The following is a 19,173-nucleotide window of genomic DNA, read 5'->3' on the forward strand; positions in this document are numbered from 1 at the left end:
CTCCGAATTAAAAATAAAATAAAAATTCAACTTACGACACAAACGAACTCCGCGAGATAATAAGGATGATCTTTGCATTTTGGTGGAGCATTGACGGAAGTCACCGGCTTGCTCGCGTCTGCTTTCATCATCTCAATAGCCTTGATCAGCTCAAAATTTTTCTGCAGATTCTTCACATCGCCACCTTTATTGTATTGTATTGTATTGTATTTATTACGATTGAAATCGTGATCAAAAATAAATAGTGAATAGACATGAATAAGTTAAGGCCCAAACATCATAGAGAGATTGATAATAATCACAAAAATTGATAATAAACATACAGAAAATGAATTATCATCTGAAAAGTTGATTAGTTGGTACATGAATGTGCGGGTGTCAGGGAGATGAATAATGGGTAACATGAAAGTAGTGGACATAAAAGTATTAAACATGCATAGGACATGAGGTGCCAAAATAAGATTCAATGCGCTAATTTTTTATAGAACTTAATACTCTATTTGTGAAAAAGTGCCTTCGTAGTTTGGTTTTGCATTTCCCCCAGATGAACTTTAACTTTAGTTATTCCTCGACAGGTTTGGACAATAAAATATACAATGTATGGGTGTCAAAGAATCAAACAATTAGAGCTGTGCTCATCAAAACTAAAAGATGATGCAGGAACATATTTTTATTCACAGTCAAATAAATACGTTTTTATATTAGAAGGCGATGGAATGTCTATTGGTTGAATGTTGATAATAACGTCCTTGAACTCCGACGGCACAACTTCTGAAACAGATTTCAAGAGAAGTACAGAAATTTGAAACTGTTTTTTTAGACCCAAAATTGTCCAAAACTACCGTTAAAAATTCTGGTTTTAGCTGAAAATTAGCTTTTTTCCAAAACTTTGAGAAATTTTCAACACGCCTTATCACAAAAATCGGTAGTTTAGGGCAATTTTGGGTCTAAAAAAGCAAATTCATATATATCCTAAAAAATGAATCTATTAGATATTACCTGAACTCAACGGGATTTCAGACTTTTTCAACAAACAAAGCCGTAGCTTTCGAAAAATACAAGTCTAAATTGTTCATTTTCATAAGCACATTTTGAACGTCTTTTGTGAGTTTGGCACGAGATTCTAGCAATGGCTTCAGGAGTTTAGAGTTTGTCTCAGAGACAGAGTTTTTTACAGTTTTTAGCTTTGCAAGAGCATCGGCTTCTCGTTTATCGACTAGTTTTCGTAGAGTTGAGTAGTACGTGGTTATCTGAAAATATTCGGTTTTGTGAAAAGTGGAGTACCGAAATTTTAGTATTAGTTTTTTCAGACCCAAAATTGCTCAAAACCAACCGAATTTCGTAATGAGACGTTTTGAAAATTTTTCAAAGAACAAAAAATTTGCGATTTTTTGAGGTAGGACACTTTTTTTGCTACTTGAATATAACCAATGTAAAATAATTTCCAAACATTTTAATGGTGATAGTATCTTGGAAAAAAACATTTTTGGGGTTTATGAGATGACTATTGTGTAGCTATAGAAACGGTGATATATTGACTTGAATTTTTACAGGTATGAAAACTAAATGAATATCCCAATAAATAATTGGTTATAGTACAAGTAACAATTTTTGAAGACGTTTCATTTTTGAAAATAAGACGATTCACGTCTCTTAAATTTGAGAAAAAATTATTTTTGTGTTTTTTTTTTTGCGAGATTTTCACGGGATTAAAAACTGAATGAATACAATAAAATAAGTAGTTTTTTCAACAGTCATTGGTTATTTCCGTGAAACAGTCATTGGTTATTTCCTTTTATATTATTCTTGATACAAATGTTGTCTTTTATTTATTGTTTGAGGAAAAGTCGTATCGTGTCTCATTGATGTGAGACACGAGACGACTTTTCCTCGTGTGAATGAGAAATGAGTTGCTAAATTTGGTCCAAATTGTAAAATCTCAAATTGTAAATCTAGGTGAGAAAAGCCACACACCCCGAGGAGCTAGGCTTCCCTCGTCCTCTCTGGATCAGTCGGTAACTGCTTGGACTGGGGAGTGGGAGTGGGAGTGGGAGGGGGAGGGATGAGTTCAATTCTCCCAAAATTCCAAAATTTTTTTTTGCAAAAAAGTGCAGTCATATGTATGTAAAAAAATGAATTGAAGACAAAAACCCCTGTAGCGCGACCAAAAACGAATTTCTTGACCCAGAAACTTACCCATAATACTAAAAAAAAATTAGCAATCCATTTTCATAGAAATTCTCCCAAAATTCCAAATTTTTTTTTTTGCAAAAAAGTGCAGTCATATATGTATGTAAAAAAATGAATTGAAGACAAAAACCCCTGTAGCGCGACCAAAAACGAATTTCTTGACCCAGAAACTTACCCATAATACTAAAAAAAAATTAGCAATCCATTTTCATAGAAATTCTCCCAAAATTCCAAAATTTCTATTTTTGTTTTTTTGTGCCTGTTGAAATTGGAATTGAAGGCGAAAACCCCTGTACCGCGACCAAAAACGAATTTCTTGACCCAGAAACTTACCCATAATACTAAAAAAAAATTAGCAATCCATTTTCATAGAAATTCTCCCAAAATTCCAAATTTTTTTTTTTGCAAAAAAGTGCAGTCATATATGTATGTAAAAAAATGAATTGAAGACAAAAACCCCTGTAGCGCGACCAAAAACGAATTTCTTGACCCAGAAACTTACCCATAATACTAAAAAAAAATTAGCAATCCATTTTCATAGAAATTCTCCCAAAATTCCAAAATTTTTATTTTTGTTTTTTTGTGCCTGTATATACCTGTTGAAATTGGAATTCAAGACAAAAACCCCTGTAGCGCGACCAAAAACGAATTTCTTGACCCAGAAACGTACCCATAATACTAAAAAAAATTAACTCAAAAAATATTAAAAATTTGCCCTTTTTCAGAATATAGTGGTTTTGTGCTATTTCAGAAAAAAAATTTTTGCCCAATTTTAGATAGCTGAAAAAAATTTTGGAAAACGGGTATTTCATATACGCTGAATTCAGAAAAACTAGGTTTACCTGGAAAATACTCTTTTTTTACCACATTTTCCAATTCCGATTTTTACTACGTTCCATATCTTTTACTACGGTAGCTTGTTTTACTACAATGGCTGGTTGGATTTATTACTACGTTTTGTATTTTTTTACTACAAATAACGATTTTTTTACTACCTATTGGAAAAAAGAGTATCAAAAGTTGGAATTTGAAAGTTACCTTGTAGCAGATTTCAGGTATAACAACAACAAAAATTTTACAAAAATTTTATGTGTTGGGGACGGACGTAAGAGGTGCCACCCACAAAATGGTTAAACTTTTTAGCTGGAAAAAGTTGGTAAATTTTCAAAAAAGTTAAAATAAAAATATATATAAAATATTTCTCACGTTATTTTTTGTTCGAAATTCGAAAATTTCAATCGACCAAATGTATTAATTTATTTCTCAATTTTCAAAAGTTAAAACAAAGTGTCATTCTTTCAATCGGTAACATAATGGGAAACATCCTCTGTTGTAAGTTTTGAGCGCCTACCTCATACCTGCCTACCTAGGCAGGTATTTAGGCTAAGGCTGCTTCAAATGCAGGTAGGCAGGCGTAGGTTTCCTTGACTGTAGTTAGGCGAACGTTCGACGCCTATAAGGCAGCTTGGCAGGCGTAGGTAGGCTTGAAGGCGTATAGGCAGGCATTTGTTGCCTAAGGCAGCTTGCCAGATTTTCGTATCTATTTGAAACCCTAATTTGCAGGCAAAAAGAATGAAAATGAGGAAAGTATGCTGACAACGGCGGAGAAGCGTCCGCCGAAGAAAAAGGTCCGGCACTCGAGAAAAAAGCAGTTGGTACTTGATAAAGATCGAAAAATCATTCAGAAGGAGAAGGAGTTGTATCAGGCAAGTGCGCTCCATTGATAAGCAACGCGTGTACTCCACTTGGAAAAATTGGAAAATTGCGAAATATCGATTTTTCAAAACCATTTTCCACGGGGAGTACACAGTTAGACAACAGGTTTTAGGTGATCTACGATCCGGAAGGAATTAGTGTTCACGATTTGGCTCTCCTGGGACAGAAGAACGTGGCGGATGGGCTGGTGAAGCCGGATTTGGTGAGGAGTTGGGATTCTAGGCCACGAGTGACGTTATAACTTAGCTTGTCTTAGCTGTGGGAGCACGGATTTCTGGCTTCTCTCATGAATTGAAATGGAAGAGTTTTTGCCGAACTAGGCCATTTTGGCTCGGCCATATCTTGGGTAGATTTACTGCGCGTTGCGTGTCGCGTCGCGGCTCGATTTTAGTTGTAAAACTAAATGTATTTGTCCGTGTGGAGTACACAACTTTCCCACGCGTTGTCCGTCAGGCAATTGTCAATGGAGCGCGAAAAATTCAATGAGGAAGGCCAGAACCCAGTGTAGGAGTTTCTAGACTAAGGGTGACGTCATCAATGTCTCCAGACCACTGATGACGTCATAACTTGGCGAGTGGGAGTTTGGCGATGTCACTAGAGTAATTCCGGCCTTAATTTCAGAAGCCGAAAAAAATGGGCCGAGTAACACTGATGCCCGACATCCAGCCGCACCTCACACTGAAAGCCGGCACGACGACGATCTCATCACAAAAGCCAAGCCCCGCCTCCAAATCGACTGATGATTTTGAAATTTCCGAAGTTGAGGATTATGTCGATGATTTGTACCTGCAGCTGAGTAAGTTTTGCAAAACAAAAAATTCAATATTTATCGATTTTTCTGATTTCTTCAGTGGATCCCGATCGAGACCTATAGACCCGCCTAACTTTTTGAATGAAGTTTCGAATAAAGTTTATTGATAAAATAATTGTGTACTTTGTGTGGACAAGCAATGACCTTAAAAAAATTGCTATTGTTGGGGACTAGTTTTTGAACTGGTGGCCTAGAAAACTCAGAAGTTTGGTCACATTTATGAAGAGGTTTCGGTGGAGGGCCACTATTGGACAAAAAACGCTAGGGACTAGTTTTCCACCAGGCCGCCTAGGAATTCCAAAAGTTAAGCCACTCTTAAGACTAACTTCGGGGTACTGTAGAAGTACTGTAGTTTTAGAAAAATTGACTTTTCGTCTTTTGAATGGATATTGGTTTGGGGTTATTGGAGGGATATGGTCGGGGTACTGTAGTAGTACTGTAGGGGTACTGTAGGATTACTGTAGTTTCAGAAAAATGTACTTTTTGTTTTTTTGAAGGGATATTGGTATTGGGTTAGTGGAGGGAGATGGTCGGGGTACTGTAGTAGTACTGTAGTTTCAGAAAAATGTTTTTCGGCTTTTGAAGGGGTATTGGTTTGGGGTTAGTGGAGGTATATGGTCGGGGTACTGTAGGGGTACTGTAGGATTACTGTAGTTTTAGAAAAAATGTACTTTTTGTCTTTTGAAGGGATATTGGTATTGGGTTAGTGGAGGGATATGGTCGGGGTACTGTAGGGGTACTGTAGGGGTACTGTAGGGGTACTGTAGGATTACTGTAGTTTCAGAAAAATGTACTTTTTGTCATTTGAAGGGATATTGGTATTGGGTTAGTGGAGGGAGATGGTCGGGGTACTGTAGTAGTACTGTAGGGGTACTGTAGGATTACTGTAGTTTCAGAAAAATTTACTTTTCGTCTTTTGAAGGGATATTGGTATTGGGTTAGTGGAGGGATATGTTCGGAGTACTGTAGGATTACTGTAGTTTTAGAAAAATTTACTTTTCGTCTTTTGAAGGGATATTGGTTTGGGGTTATTGGAGGGATATGGTCGGGGTACTGTAGTAGTACTGTAGGGGTACTGTAGTATTACTGTAGTTTCAGAAAAATGTACTTTTTGTCTTTTGAAAAGATATTGGTATTGGGTTAGTGGAGGGAGATGGTCGGGGTACTGTAGTAGTACTGTAGGATTACTGTAGTTTTAGAAAAATTTACTTTTCGTCTTTTGAAGGGATATTGGTTTGGGGATATTGGAGGGATATGGTCGGCGTACTGTAGTAGTACTTTTTCTGTTTTTTTTCCTGTGACGTCACTTTTCTTTGAGCGGAGTGTCGTTGTGTGTTATCAGGGTACCGTTATCACTATTAATATCAGTTGGACGGTCATTGCACCTATTTTTGTCGCCTGACTATACTTATTTTTTATGAGCAGAAAATGAGCCTTAACACGTCTACGATGGCTCCGATGGGAAAAACAACAAAAATGTGGCAATGGTACCACGTTGAGCTGAATGACGTCATTTTGTTCGAGAATTGGAAGGTGCAGGACATGACGAGTAAGTCGCAGCGAAATTTCCGCGAATCGAAATCTTCCGAATTTTCCATTCCATAGTCGTGAGGCGTGTCACTAATCCATTGGTGGTCTCACGGGGTTCTGACCTTCCTCATTTTGAATTTTTCGCGCTCCATTGACAATCGCTCGCCAGAAAGTCGTGTACTCCACACGGACAAATACATTTAGTTTTACAACTAAAATTGAGCCGCGACGAGACACGCAACGTGCCGTAAATCTACCCCAGATATGGCCGAGCCAAAATGGCCTAGTTCGGAAAACTCTTCCATTTCAATTTATGAGAGAAGTCAGAAATCCCTATGGCCTAGAAATTAAAAAAAAACTTTTGCAACAAAAATTGAAGAAAATATTTTAAAGTTTGGCCGCAGACTTGAAAAACCTAGGCCAGCTCCACGAAAACCTACATCGGGGATTCGGAAACGTGGATTTTTTCAAAGTTTTTGCCCTAACCCCTAATTTTCAGCGATGATTTGGAGCTGCTTCGTCGTCGGATTCGCTGGATTTTTACTAGAATTTTTGAAATATTCGAAATGGGCGGCCTCAATGCAAATGCGCCCCGCCGGTGACGTAGATCGGAGAACCAAGTACGGTGGATGTGTAGTTCCTAGTGAAAACCGGAAGAAATTGTGATTTTTCCGCCGGCGGAAGAGATCAATCGATTTATCGATTTTTACAGATTTTGGGCGAGGCACGTTGTTCAAGCAATGTATCATTTTTGGCAAACACTTCTGGCATTCATTTTAATGAACATTTATATGACTTTTAATGTGAGATTTTTGAGTTTCGCTGCCATTGCAAGTGCGCTCTACTGATGATTTGCGCTTAGATGTTGTAAACGCGCTCTAATGAAATTAAAAATCAATTTTTTTTATATTCACGCATTTCTGGCTTCCCTCATAAATTGAAATGGAAGAGTTTTTGTCGAACTAGGCCATTTTGGCTCGCTCATATCTGGGTTAGATTTACGGCGCGTTGCGTGTCGCGTCGCGGCTCGTTTTTAGTTGTGAAACTAAATGTATTTGTCCGTGTGGAGTCGAAAAATCGACAATTTTTTTCATTGAAAATTAAAACTTCACAGCAAATGAGCCCTACTGCCAAACGGCGACCACGGACTAGTTTTTTCTCGGCCACCAATTTTTTTCTATTAAATTTCAGGTTTATATATGCCTCTCTCTATGCCTCGGACTAACAATCGGCTATTTTTTCTTCGGATCTCGGCTTTGAATCGATCGATAATGTTTATATAATTTTTGTTTTTCTGTGTTTTCTCAAACCGTTTCTTTCTCTCTAATTTCTTTATCAACCGCCTTCCGCTGATAAACACATTATTCTCACACATGCATTCACTTTCAGTACTATATTTTTTTTCCTTTCTTTTTTGAGTATACTTTTTGCAAACGCGCTCCAATGAACTTTTCTCTGAAAGTCAATAATTTGTCAACGGAGCGCGTTTTCGCCACGATAAATTTTAAAATTTCCAGAAAAAAATGAAAATATCCGGACCGCCTTTCATGCATATGTGGTTTCACACGAAAACCCAGGATACGGTACTTTTCAAGACGTGGAATGTGACCGACACGCCCAGTAAGTCGGGATTTTAAAAATTATCGATTTTTTGAGAAATTTCAAAATTCAAAATATAACAATTATCGATTTTACGATAAACCAAACAAGTTATTGATTTTTTTTTCCAACTTTTCCGATTAAATTTTGAATTTCCAGCCATGGTTTGGGTTTGCTGTATAATTGTGGTAGCTGGAATTCTTCTGGAACTTATCAAGTTCTTACGGTGGAAAATCGAAAAATGGCACAAAAATCGAGATGAGTTAGTAAGCCGGAGGTGAGTTAATCATACAAAATCAAAAAAAAAATCGATGGCCGAGTTTTCTCCTTTCGCGGCCGCGCGTCAAAAAAGGTCACTGTGCTCAAGGATTTCTGGCTTCCCTCATAAATTGAAATGGAAGAGTTTGCCAAACTAGGATAGGCCATATCTGGGGTAGATTTACGGCGCGTTGCGTGTCGCGTCGCGGCTCGATTTCAGTTGTAAAACTAAATGTATTTGTCCGTGTGGAGTACACGACTTTGCCACGCGTTGTCCGGCGGGCGATTGCCAATGGAGCGCAAAAAATTTAATGAGGAAGGCAAGAACCCCGTGATGGTTTTCTCCAAAAAAAAATCAATAAAATCCGGGAAAATTGATAAATTCCAGTAATTTTAATTGAAAAATTCTTTTTTGCGATTTGGGGGCTTTAATAGAATGAAAATCGATAGATTATCGATTTTTTCGAAAAAAAATCGACGGCCGAATTTTTTTTCCGCGGCCGCGCGCCTAAAAGCTTGATTGACATTGATAATATCGATTTTTCTCCAAAAACGAAATTTCCAATAAAATTTTCAATTTCAGCTACATTTCCCGACTCTTCTCACCAATTCACATCGGTCAAACGATACTTTTCATGGTGCAACTGAGTTTCAGCTATATTCTCATGCTGCTTTTCATGACATTCTCGGTTTGGCTCGGAATCGCCGTTGTTGTCGGACTTGGCATCGGTTATCTCGCTTTCGGCGCGAGAATGGAACAATCTTGAGCGGCGGCAAGCGCGCTCTATTGCTAAGTTTGGTAATTAGCGATGGAGCGCGCTTGCTGATTGAGTTTAATTTAATTAATAAAGATATTTTTATTGATTAATGATTATTTTTTCTCAAAACAAAAAAACCGAACACAGCCGGTGAAATTTTTAATTTTTATTTTCTTTTTAATTTTTTCATATTTCTTTTTCAAAAACTGAACTTTTTTTCAATCGATAAAACCTCTTGATGTACTCCTCGTGGACAAGTTACATTCAAATTTTTCAAAAATTCCTAGTTTCTGGTAAAAAATGCTGAAATTCTGATCAGTGCAAGCGCGCTCTACGGGCAAACTGGGGCTCTGGCCTTCCTTATTGAATTTTTTGCGCTCCATTGACAATCACCTGCCGGACAACGCGTGGGAATGTTCGTGTACTCCACACGAACAAATACATCAGTTTTAAAAACGGAAAACGAGCCGCGACGCGACACGCAACGCGCCGTAAATCTACCCCAGATGGCCGAGCCAAAATGGCCTAGTTCGGCAAAAACTCTTCCATTTTAAATTATGAGGGAAGCCAGAAATCCGTGTTACTCGTAATTTAACAGGAATCGAGTAAAATATCCGAAAAAATTGGAAAACTATCGATTTAAATATTTTTCCCCAAATTTTCCGCATTTTCAGATATTCCAGTAATCTGCAGCCATGATGATGGACATGATGCAAATGTATTTCCATTTTCGAATCCAAGAGCCCATCCTTTTCCGTCAGTGGAAGCCCACAGACACCACAGGCTACGTTTTCTCCTGTATTTCCCTATTTTTCATCGCGTTTTGCCTGGAATTGCTGAAATTCGGAAGGCAAAGAATGACGAGAACTGTGAAGGAAAAATTGGTGATTTTTTGTTAAAATTTTATCACGGGGGTTCTGGCCTTCCTCATTGAATTTTTCGCGCTCCATTGACAATCGCCTGCCGGACGGGAAAGTCGTGTACTCCACACGGACAAATCACATTTAGTTTTTCAACTAAAATTGAGCCGCTACGCGCCGCCAGATATGGCCGAGCCAAAATGGCCTAATTCGGCAAAAACTCTTCCATTTCAAATTATGAGGGAAGCCAGAAACCCGTGTTTTATTTTTCGGGAATTCCTGAATTCCAAAAAAAAAATTGTAGGCCGTCGATTGCTGTTGCTCAACGCCTGAAGGCATTTGGGAGATTCCGGAAGAGCCTGAGCCGTCGCCACGTGGCAAACTGGCATCGTTGGCTCCGTGAGTTGGCTTAAAATATTCCAGGATACGAAATTCCGAAAAAAGGTGATAAATTGCAGATTTACAATGGAATCCATCTCAAGTTGGAGACATTTTGCGTCTTCTTTTCTATTTTTTCTTCAAAATTTTGTGGATTATTCGTTGATGCTGGTAGCAATGACATATAATTATCCGCTATTTTTCTCGCTTTTAGCAGGTTTTATTTATTTTTTTTTTTTTTTGAATTTTTAGAAGAAAAGCTTAAAATTCGTAAATTTTAGGCCACGCCATCGGATATTTCTTCGTTGGCCCGTTGATGACGGTTAAGGAGGTCGAAAACACTGGAAATTGCTGTTCTTAATTGATTTCATAAATATGTATAAAGCATTAAATTTGAATATATTTTTAATAAAGAAAAATCGATATTCACATTAGAGCGCGCTTGCAATTTCACGATGAGACCTGACGATACCGCGCGAATTAAATCGATCGCTTTTTGGCCTAAAATGCTCATTAACAATTGTTTTTGTAGTTTTTAGCTTAAAATTATATTTTAAAATCCAGTTTGCCTTGTTACATATTGGAAAACGGTATTTTTAGAGTTTTTCCTCAAAAACCAAGCGAAAACCTTGAATTTTGTTCCGAAAACTTGTTCAAAACATTTTTTTCGTTGAAAACTCAAATAATTCACCAATTTATCTATTTTAGGCCGAAATCTCTTATTTTTTCAGTCCAAAAAGCACCAAATTTGGTCAAAAACCTGTCCAAAATCTACCGTACCCTCGTGTTGCTCGTGAAATGCGGTGCATTGTGTGCAAACACCGCGGCGTGAACATGCACACTCTGCAACGCGGGAAATCATTTCGAAAAGGTTTTTAGGCGCGTATTGCCCGATTTTTCGGCTCATTTCGTGTGTTTTCATTTATTTTTGCCTTCTTTCTCCGGTCGCGATGCGTTTAATTAAGTTTTGCTTCTAAATTTCGTCAATTTCGCTGAAAAACCACGTAGAAAACTTGATAGGAACTGGATATCCTAAAAAAAAGGATTTCCTTGAGAAAAATGGGTTTTTTTTCTGAATTTCGCAGTGATATTCTTGAAATTCTCAGCGCAGCGCTCCCCAGACAATCGATATTCCTAATTTTTCAAGCATCTTGTGGCTCAGCCAGCTGTTCTGTAATTATCGATTTTATTTGTTACAGCGTCTATATAAATACCCTAGAAAGTCATCATTCTGCACTCTTAATACCTTTCACTCGTGTGAGTTGCATTCTCCATAGCAACTCTACCTCTCTCCTTCTATCTCTTTTTCTCTTTTCAAATCTAATTTCGTTTCAGAGACTCCCGCTATAAACGATGGCCGATGATGCAGCTCAAGCAGGCGACAACGCCGAATACATCAAGATCAAGGTCGTTGGACAGGTAATTTGACTGGAAATTCGCCGCGAATTTGTTAATAATTCCCAAAAAAATTGCAGGACAGCAACGAAGTGCACTTCCGTGTAAAGTATGGAACCTCTATGGCCAAGCTGAAGAAGTCGTACGCTGACAGAACCGGTGTCGCCGTCAACAGTCTTCGGTGAGTTTTGGAAATCCGCGCCAATTCCTATCAACTTTAAATATTTGCAGTTTCCTCTTCGACGGACGTCGCATCAACGACGATGACACACCGAAGACGCTCGAGATGGAGGACGATGACGTCATCGAGGTCTACCAAGAGCAGCTGGGCGGATTCTAGTCCTCTACCTACACTCTAATCCGAAAACAAACACCCATCCATCCCTTTTCCACTGAGATACTCGGTTTCTCTGTCTCATTTAATCTATTTTCCACATTTCGAATCATATTATACAACCAAAAAAGTTTAAAATAACTTATTTATCTTACAAATAAACTCTTCGTTTTCGGAAAATCCCAAATTTTTAAAAATTAAATTTTATTTTACATGAAAAAATAACACAGTAATAGTAGTAGGAATGATGATAAATTAGAATCAGTAGACAAAAAATCACTTGGACAAGAAATCAGAGACACGAGATTCGATGACCTTCTCCGTCCATTCGCCTCCACTAGCCATGAAGTTCTCGATCTCCTCGACGGTTCGTGGAAGATCGCTCAGATTCTCGTTACCAGAAGCACGAATGATGACGTCATCCTCGATACGGACGCCGCCTGATCCGCGGTACTTGTCGATTTCGGATTTGACGAGGAATTCGCTCTTTTTCGGGTCGGCGAGCGCCTCGTTGAGCAGGAAATCAATGAAATAGCAGCCGGGTTCGATGGTGATTGCCTGGAAGATATCGATTTTTACGTGAAAATTCGGAAAAATTGAGGTTTTCTGGATTTTCCAGCTCCGCGGGGCTAATTTTTCTACTTTTCGATAAAATTTCGGCATTTTGCATGCTTTAACAGCTCAAAACTCAAAAAATTATCGATTTTTCCGAAAAATTTACTCCCGTGGGACAGTTTTGACTGAAAAAGTCAGCTTTTCCACAATTTTTACGGTTGCAGAGCTCTGCCGCCTCGATTTTCACGAAAATTATCGATATTTCCGAAAATTTTAATGCTTTGGAACCATTTTTACTGAAAAAGTCAATTTTTTCCAATTTTAACGGGTTGCAGATCTCTGACACCTGGATTTCTGCGAAAATTATCGATTTTTCCGAAAAATTTACTCCCGTGGGACAGTTTTGACTAAAAAAGTCAGCTTTTCCACAATTTTTACGGGTTGCAGGGCTCTGCCAACTCGATTTCTGCGAAAATTATCGATTTTTCCGAAAATCTACTGTTTTGGGACTGTTTTGACGGGTTGCAGAGCTATTCACCATTCTCTCCATCAGCGTTCTCGTCGTTCTGAGGCTCTTGAGCCCGGGAAGCGTTGATCTCGGCGTCGCATCACCCATATATCCTCCACAATCGTGCACATCCAACCCGATCAAGTGTCCCAATCCATGAGGCATGAAGACCGCGCCTACACGTGCCTCCACAGCCTTATCAATGTCGCCGACGATGAGCCCAGCCTGCTTGAGATGCTCCAGAATCACTTTTTCCGACAAAATGTGCATATCCGTCCAGCGAACGCCCGGTTTTGCCGCTTTCAAGACGGCAAGATTGGCGGCGAGCACAGCGTTGTACACGATTTTCTGTTTTTCGGTGAATTTTCCGTTTGACGGGAATGAGGTGGTGATGTCTGATGCGTAGCAGTTGTATTCGGGTCCCATATCGAAAAGGCACATGTCGCCGTCCTTGATGAACTTGTCGTTTGGAGCATTCGCGTGGCCGTAGTGAAGCACTGAGCCGTTGCAGCCGGTGGCGGCGATGCAGGTGTAGGCGAGATGTCGGCAGCCTCCGTGGTAGTAGGATGTGTGACGGAACAGACTCTGGAATTCACGCTTTGGTTATTGAGCATCTCTGTCCCAGTTTAAAGGCACACGATGTTTTTCTGGGGGAGGGGGGGGGGGGGGGGGGGGGGGGTCTCGCCACGATCTGAGCCAAATTTTTAAGATTTGTTATAATTTAAAGTTTTGTTCACGAGGAGTACACTAGCACGTCGGTGTCTCAGAGTGTCTCGTTTCGGCTTGATCTACGTTGATCTACAAAAAATGCGGGAGAAAAAGAGACGCGCAGAGTTCTCAACTGATTTTGCATCATGGTTGGGCAAAAAATTCCCGCATTGCCTGGCATCTGGCACACAAATTTGACCCGCCAGTTTAAAGGCACACGCTGTTTTTCTAGGAAGAGGGGGGTCTCGTCACGATCTCAGCCAAATTTTATGTCGATTTGTTACTTTAAACTAGAAAACTTATCACGAAACAGGAAAATATTGATTAATAGTCATTTTCAGCCAAAATTTTGAAATTTACGATGAAAAAACCGGAATTTTTGGTCATTTTCAGTCAAATATCTCACTTTTGGCAGAAATTTTTTTTTCAACAATTTCACACCAAAAATCTGGTTATCTGGTTTTTTTAAAGCCATTTTCAGTAAGAAGTCTAAATTTTTTGCACAATTTCGTCGAAAATATAGATTTTTCACATATTTTCAGCCAAAAACGTCTAATTTACCACCACCAAAACTGGAAAATATTGATTTTTTGGTCACTTTTTATCCAAAAAAAAAAAACATTAATTTTGGTCATTTTTAGCCATTTCACACACTTTTTTGTCGAAAATCTACATTTTTCGATCATTTCAAGCAAAAAACCGATTTTTTTTTTGGATTTTTTCAGGCGCTTTTAGTCAAAATTCTTTATATTCTGCAAAATAACTCAATTTTTTGCATATTTTCAGCCAAAATCCTCAAATTTACGGTTAGAAGTATAATTTTTTCGAGAAAAACCTCCATTTTCTGGTTATTTTAAGCCAAAAATTCCAATTTTTCGAGAAAAAACCCTAAATAATATTTTCATGGTTTTAAGTCAAAAATCTCGATTTTTAAGCAATTTTCAGTGAGAAATCTTAATTTTTTGCACAATTTCGTCGAAAATATAGATTTTTTTGGTTATTTTCCTGTTAGAAAAATCGAAATTGTCCCATATTTTCAGCCAAAAACCTCAAATTTTGGATTTTCTGGTTATTTTTAGCCAAAAATTCCAATTTTTCGCGAAAAAACCCGATATTTTCATGGTTTTAAGTCAAAAACCTCGGTTTTCTGCACATTTTCAGTTAAAAAAAACCGATCAATTACCTCCAGCTGATACTCATAGAGCCCTGGCCGCATGTGCTTCATCGCGGCTCGGTGAGCTTCCGACGCGATTTTACTAGCATATCTCATCACACCAATCTCCTTCTCCGTCTTGACAACTCTCAGCTCGGCCATTTCCTTGTAGAGAAGCTCCGTGTCAAGCTGGAAATCTCCACTTCCAGCGAATTTCGGCTCGGCGAGCACATCTCCGGAATCAGTGTTCTCGGCTCTCAGCAAATAAACGTGTTTTGCAGACAATTCCTTCAATTTCTCAGCGATCGTCGTGGTTTTATCGTTGAATACCACCTCATCAACCGCATATTTCTCCTTGAAAAACTGCTCATTATTGATTTTTCCATCCCAAATCGCGTAGCTCGGGTCGAGGCGGGGAGCGAAAAGTGTCGTTTTTCCGCCGGACCTCACGTCAATTGCTCCGTAGAATTCGCTCTCGTTGACACCGAACGTCCAGAAGAAGTAGGATTCTTGACGGAATGGAAGATCAGCGGCATCTGTGTTGTAGCGATTCTTTTCGACGCCGCCTTGCAGAAGAACTACTGAATTAGCTGGAACCTTGGATTTAAGCGCGTCGACGAGGCGATGGCGATTTTCCGTGAAAAGGTCGACAGGGACTTTGAATGTTTTCTCGCTGAGCTGGAATGTCATCTGTAAAATTGGATTTGAATTGTTTGGTTTTATTAATTATTACTTGCAAAAAATTCAAAAAAAAAACGATTTTTGGACTTAAAACAAAATTGCGAAGGGTCGGAGCGTCCCATCTCGGCTTGATCTACGAAAAATGCGGCAATATTTTTCCAGAAAAATTGTGACGTCAGCACACGTTCTTAACCATGCGAAATCAGATGAGATGCCTGCGTCTTTTCTCCCGCACTTTTCGAAGATCAACGCAAAATGGGACTCATTTTGGTTTGATCTACGTAGTTCTACAAAAAATGCGGGAGATCTTAGACTGATTTTGCATGATTAGGAACGTGCTGACGTCACATTTTTTTCTGGGCGGCGAAAAATTCCCGCATTTTTTGTAGATCAAACCGTAATGGGACAGCCCCTGGCACCACGTGTAGTAGGCTTGGGTCTCGACACGATCGAAAATTTTTGCACAATTCAATTTCGCAGTAAAACTTTTTGAAAAAAGCAATTCAAAAATATCGAATATTAGATTTTATTCAAGAATCAAGAACTCGATAATGCGACTTAAAATTCAAAAATTCCAAGTTTTCTACAATATTCCGATCCAAAAAAATCGATTTCACTAGAAAATCGATTTTTTTTTTGCTCGGAAATCCACTAAGCCAAAAAATTAACAGTATTATTGCAAAAATCGATAGAAAACGATTTTTTTCCAACAAAATTGAAGTTTCTTTTAAAAAAAAGATGTTTTATACAATCACTTCTCAAAATATTGTTTATTTTTTGGTTTTCTGAGCGAAAAATTGAAAAATTCAATTTTCCCGTGCACCTCAATCAAATTACGCAGAAATATTACCCAGACGCAAAATTTTGCGATTTTCGTGCCAAAAACTACGGTATCCGGTCTCGACACGACAAATTTTTGTTAAATACGAAGAGGTGTGTGCGCTTTTAAAGATTACTGTAGTTATTGCAAAATAGACAAAAGTTTCAAAGTACAGTAATCTTTAAAGACGCACACACTTTAGCATTTAACAAAAATATTCGTCGCGTCGAGACCGGATTCAGTAGTTCTTAGCGCAAATATCGCAAATCTTTGCGCCTGGGTAATATTTCTGCAATATTTTTAGAAATTTTAATTTTTTGGACAAAAAAAATTATTTTTCTATCGATTTTTGCAATAATGCCGTTAATTTTTTAGTTTTAGTAGATTTCCGAGCAAAAAAAAATCGATTTTCTATTGAAATCGATTTTTTTGGACCGGAATATTGTAAAAAACTTGGAATTTTTGAATTTTAAGTTGCAATATCGATTTTTTAAAAAGCAAGTGCGGTTTTAGTGGATTTCTTCTAAAAAAAATACAAAAATTGTGAATAAAATTTGATTTTTCATAGGGAAAAATCAGTTTAATCAATTTATTTTTGGCTAGTGAGACCCGTGGATTTCTAAATATTTGAAAAAAATCTAAACTTTTTGAATAAAAAATTCAAAAATCTGGAATTTTTCAGTCCGAAAGCCCGCGAAAAATGTCAAGTGGAAAAGTAATGAAATGGAGGAGAGAATTGCTGATAAGCGCAGCAAGACCCGGCAACCATATATAAGATTATTATGCATTTATCAATATTATCGGCGATAAAATTGAATAAAAATCAAACATCGAACAAAAAAAATATGGGTTTTTATAATAAGACTCCTTTCTAGGGAAGAATGTGGGGGAAAATTCAGACAACCCAAGAAATTTTACCAATTGATTGGTGAAAACATGGGTCCTGCCACGAACCAACTTTTTCAGCTACAGTAACCCAAATTTCGGATTTTTTCGATTTTAAATAAAAAATTTGAAAGTATTTTTTTTGTAAAACATCTAATTTTTTTAATCCAAAAATGAGCGATTTTCTCACAGAAACTATGCTGAAAATTTACAAAAATATGAAAGAAAATCTCGAATTTTAATATTTTTTGCATTAAAAAAATCTCAATATTTGAGATTTTCAAAAAATAGTTTTTCGTAAATTTTCCAATTTTTCACTAAACAAAAATGATAAAAATTTGAAAAAAGTTTCGTTCGTGCCAGGACCATAAATCAGGTAAAAACAATAAAGCGGTGGTATGTAAGTACAGAAATGAAGAAGAATCAATCGTTTTTCAATTGATATGAGAGAAAAAAAAATACAAAGAAAAAGAATGGAACAAATAATGGTTTTTTGTGGGTTTCTACCAGTCACGAACACAGGTTTAAAAAAGCTAGAAAAAAAATTTTCTAAAAAAAAAAAAAGTGGTGTAGTCGAAATTTTTTAAATTGCTTTATTATACTCAAAATAGTCTGAAAACACCGAATTTCATAATGAAACTTCTTGAATACTTCAACTTCTCAAAAAAAAAGTTATGACGGCTCAAAAAAATAGGCTAAAATTAGTTAAAATTTGAAATTTGACCGACTTGTCAAGCGGCTGGAAACTATTTTTTTTTTCAAATAACCGTCAAACTTTAAAGGAGTATCATCAATGGGAAAATTGTTTTAAAATGTAGTATTTGTATTCAAACTTCCAATTATTGCAAAAGAAAAACGAAAAAAATCCGTTAACATTCAGCATTTAGCGGTTGAAATCGACGAAAGTGGCTGAATTTGAATTTCGCGCGCGCAAATGAATCCTAGGCCACCACGCGATTTCTAGGCCATACTCGTAAACAAAATGTTAATTTAAATGCAATTTTTTCGAACTTTATTCGCTTTTTTTTTCTCAAAAAGGTTGAGATAACTGGGAAGAAGGAATTGTATTGAGTATTTTTTCAAACGACAATGCCAAACCAAATACAAATTCGAATGATCGCCATGGCCTAGGATTTCTACAGTTAAACTTCAATGGTTTTTCGTTGATTTTTCTGAGTAAAATGCTGAATGTTAACGGATTTTTCCCGTTTTTCTTTTGCAATAATTGGAAGTTTGAGTACAAATACTACAATTCACTGCAACTTTTTCCTCACGAGGGACGAGGATAAGTGGTTTCTAGGCCATGGCCGAGAGGCCGACAAGTTTCAGCGGCCATTTATCTTGCTTTGTTTTCCGCCTGTTTTCTTTTGTTTTTCACAGCTTTTTTTCGTTTTTTCTTAATAAAACTGATAAATAAATACTTTTTGCAGATGCTAAAACAATTTCCAAGTAAATAAATTATGTATTCAGTGGGCAAGCAGCGGTGAAAGTGGTCAATGTAAAATGATGGATTACGGGAATACAAAACCTAAACTTTTTCTGAAACATGATACATATGCTGCTTAGATGCTGAAATTGCCTGATTTTCATAACGAGACCGCTGTAAAAGTTTTGAGGTTTTCAAAATTCAAACTTTTTTGTGCGAAAAGTTGGGTTTTTCACCAAAAAAGTTGAATTTTGAAAACCTCAAAACTTTTTCAGCGGTCTCGTTATGAAAATCAGGTAGTCTCAGCATTTAAGCATCATATGTATCATGTTTCAGAAAAAGTTTAGGTTTTGTATTCGCGTAATCCATCATATTACAATGCCCACTTTCACCGCTGCTTGCCCACTGAATACATTTTTTTTTTGACTTGGAAAATGTTTTAGCATCTGCAAAAAATATTTGTTTATCAGTTTTAATAAGAAAAAACGGGAAAAATCTGTGAAAAACAAAAGAAAACAGGCGGAAAACAAAGCAAGATAAATGACCGCTGAAACTTGTCGGCCCCTCGGCCATGGCCTAGAAACCACTTTTCCTCGTCCCTCGTGAAG

The 19,173-nt window shown here is 37.5% G+C and overlaps 6 protein-coding genes across 10 annotated transcripts; 5 read left to right on the forward strand and 1 right to left on the reverse strand.

Annotated features, from left to right (window-relative positions):
• The first annotated feature begins 3,448 nt into the window (after nucleotides 1-3,448).
• Nucleotides 3,449-4,828, forward strand: K12C11.5 (MADS-box domain-containing protein). Its single transcript, NM_001083137.4, has 5 exons — nucleotides 3,449-3,522; nucleotides 3,754-3,896; nucleotides 4,019-4,108; nucleotides 4,528-4,702; nucleotides 4,758-4,828. The coding sequence occupies exons 1-5, from the start codon at nucleotides 3,504-3,506 to the stop codon at nucleotides 4,778-4,780; spliced, it is 450 nt and encodes a 149-aa protein (NP_001076606.3). The 5' UTR covers nucleotides 3,449-3,503; the 3' UTR covers nucleotides 4,781-4,828.
• A 1,243-nt stretch (nucleotides 4,829-6,071) lies between these two features.
• On the forward strand, nucleotides 6,072-7,618 carry K12C11.3. 3 transcript variants are annotated; one of them, NM_001306485.2, is made up of 4 exons: nucleotides 6,072-6,266; nucleotides 6,747-6,909; nucleotides 6,960-7,050; nucleotides 7,439-7,618. In NM_001306485.2, the coding sequence occupies exons 1-4, from the start codon at nucleotides 6,146-6,148 to the stop codon at nucleotides 7,505-7,507; spliced, it is 444 nt and encodes a 147-aa protein (NP_001293414.1). In that variant the 5' UTR covers nucleotides 6,072-6,145; the 3' UTR covers nucleotides 7,508-7,618. The 3 variants fall into 3 exon arrangements, with proteins under 3 accessions (NP_001293414.1, NP_001248981.1, NP_001248982.1); NM_001262053.4 differs by having other exon boundaries at nucleotides 6,133-6,266; nucleotides 6,747-6,867; NM_001262052.3 differs by lacking the exons at nucleotides 6,747-6,909; nucleotides 6,960-7,050 and having other exon boundaries at nucleotides 6,107-6,266.
• Nucleotides 7,619-7,765: 147 nt separating this feature from the next.
• K12C11.6 (Copper transport protein) lies at nucleotides 7,766-8,967 on the forward strand. The gene is made up of 3 exons (NM_001083138.4): nucleotides 7,766-7,867; nucleotides 8,006-8,123; nucleotides 8,688-8,967. Exons 1-3 carry the CDS (start codon nucleotides 7,771-7,773, stop codon nucleotides 8,869-8,871), a joined length of 399 nt encoding a protein of 132 aa, NP_001076607.1. The 5' UTR covers nucleotides 7,766-7,770; the 3' UTR covers nucleotides 8,872-8,967.
• A 567-nt stretch (nucleotides 8,968-9,534) lies between these two features.
• Nucleotides 9,535-10,524, forward strand: K12C11.7 (Copper transport protein; the record flags this gene model as incomplete). Of its 2 annotated transcripts, NM_001083139.4 has the most annotated exons (4): nucleotides 9,535-9,746; nucleotides 10,027-10,121; nucleotides 10,181-10,317; nucleotides 10,382-10,524. In NM_001083139.4, the coding sequence occupies 4 exons, from the start codon at nucleotides 9,558-9,560 to the stop codon at nucleotides 10,459-10,461; spliced, it is 501 nt and encodes a 166-aa protein (NP_001076608.1). The 2 variants fall into 2 exon arrangements, with proteins under 2 accessions (NP_001076608.1, NP_001293418.1); NM_001306489.3 differs by lacking the exons at nucleotides 9,535-9,746; nucleotides 10,027-10,121 and having other exon boundaries at nucleotides 10,188-10,317; nucleotides 10,382-10,461.
• A 904-nt stretch (nucleotides 10,525-11,428) lies between these two features.
• Nucleotides 11,429-12,016, forward strand: smo-1 (Small ubiquitin-related modifier). The gene is made up of 3 exons (NM_058441.7): nucleotides 11,429-11,519; nucleotides 11,576-11,676; nucleotides 11,727-12,016. Exons 1-3 carry the CDS (start codon nucleotides 11,454-11,456, stop codon nucleotides 11,833-11,835), a joined length of 276 nt encoding a protein of 91 aa, NP_490842.1. The 5' UTR covers nucleotides 11,429-11,453; the 3' UTR covers nucleotides 11,836-12,016.
• Nucleotides 12,017-12,022: 6 nt separating this feature from the next.
• On the reverse strand, nucleotides 12,023-15,443 carry K12C11.1 (the record flags this gene model as incomplete). 2 transcript variants are annotated; one of them, NM_058442.6, is made up of 3 exons in its annotated part: nucleotides 12,023-12,387; nucleotides 12,923-13,477; nucleotides 14,784-15,443. In NM_058442.6, 3 exons carry the CDS (start codon nucleotides 15,441-15,443, stop codon nucleotides 12,106-12,108), a joined length of 1,497 nt encoding a protein of 498 aa, NP_490843.1. The 2 variants fall into 2 exon arrangements, with proteins under 2 accessions (NP_490843.1, NP_001293413.1); NM_001306484.3 differs by lacking the exon at nucleotides 14,784-15,443 and having other exon boundaries at nucleotides 12,106-12,387; nucleotides 12,923-13,333.
• Nucleotides 15,444-19,173: the final 3,730 nt, after the last annotated feature.

The sequence above is a fragment of the Caenorhabditis elegans genome, chromosome I (genome assembly GCF_000002985.6).
Source record: "Caenorhabditis elegans chromosome I".
Classification (NCBI taxonomy): Eukaryota; Metazoa; Nematoda; class Chromadorea; order Rhabditida; family Rhabditidae; genus Caenorhabditis; species Caenorhabditis elegans.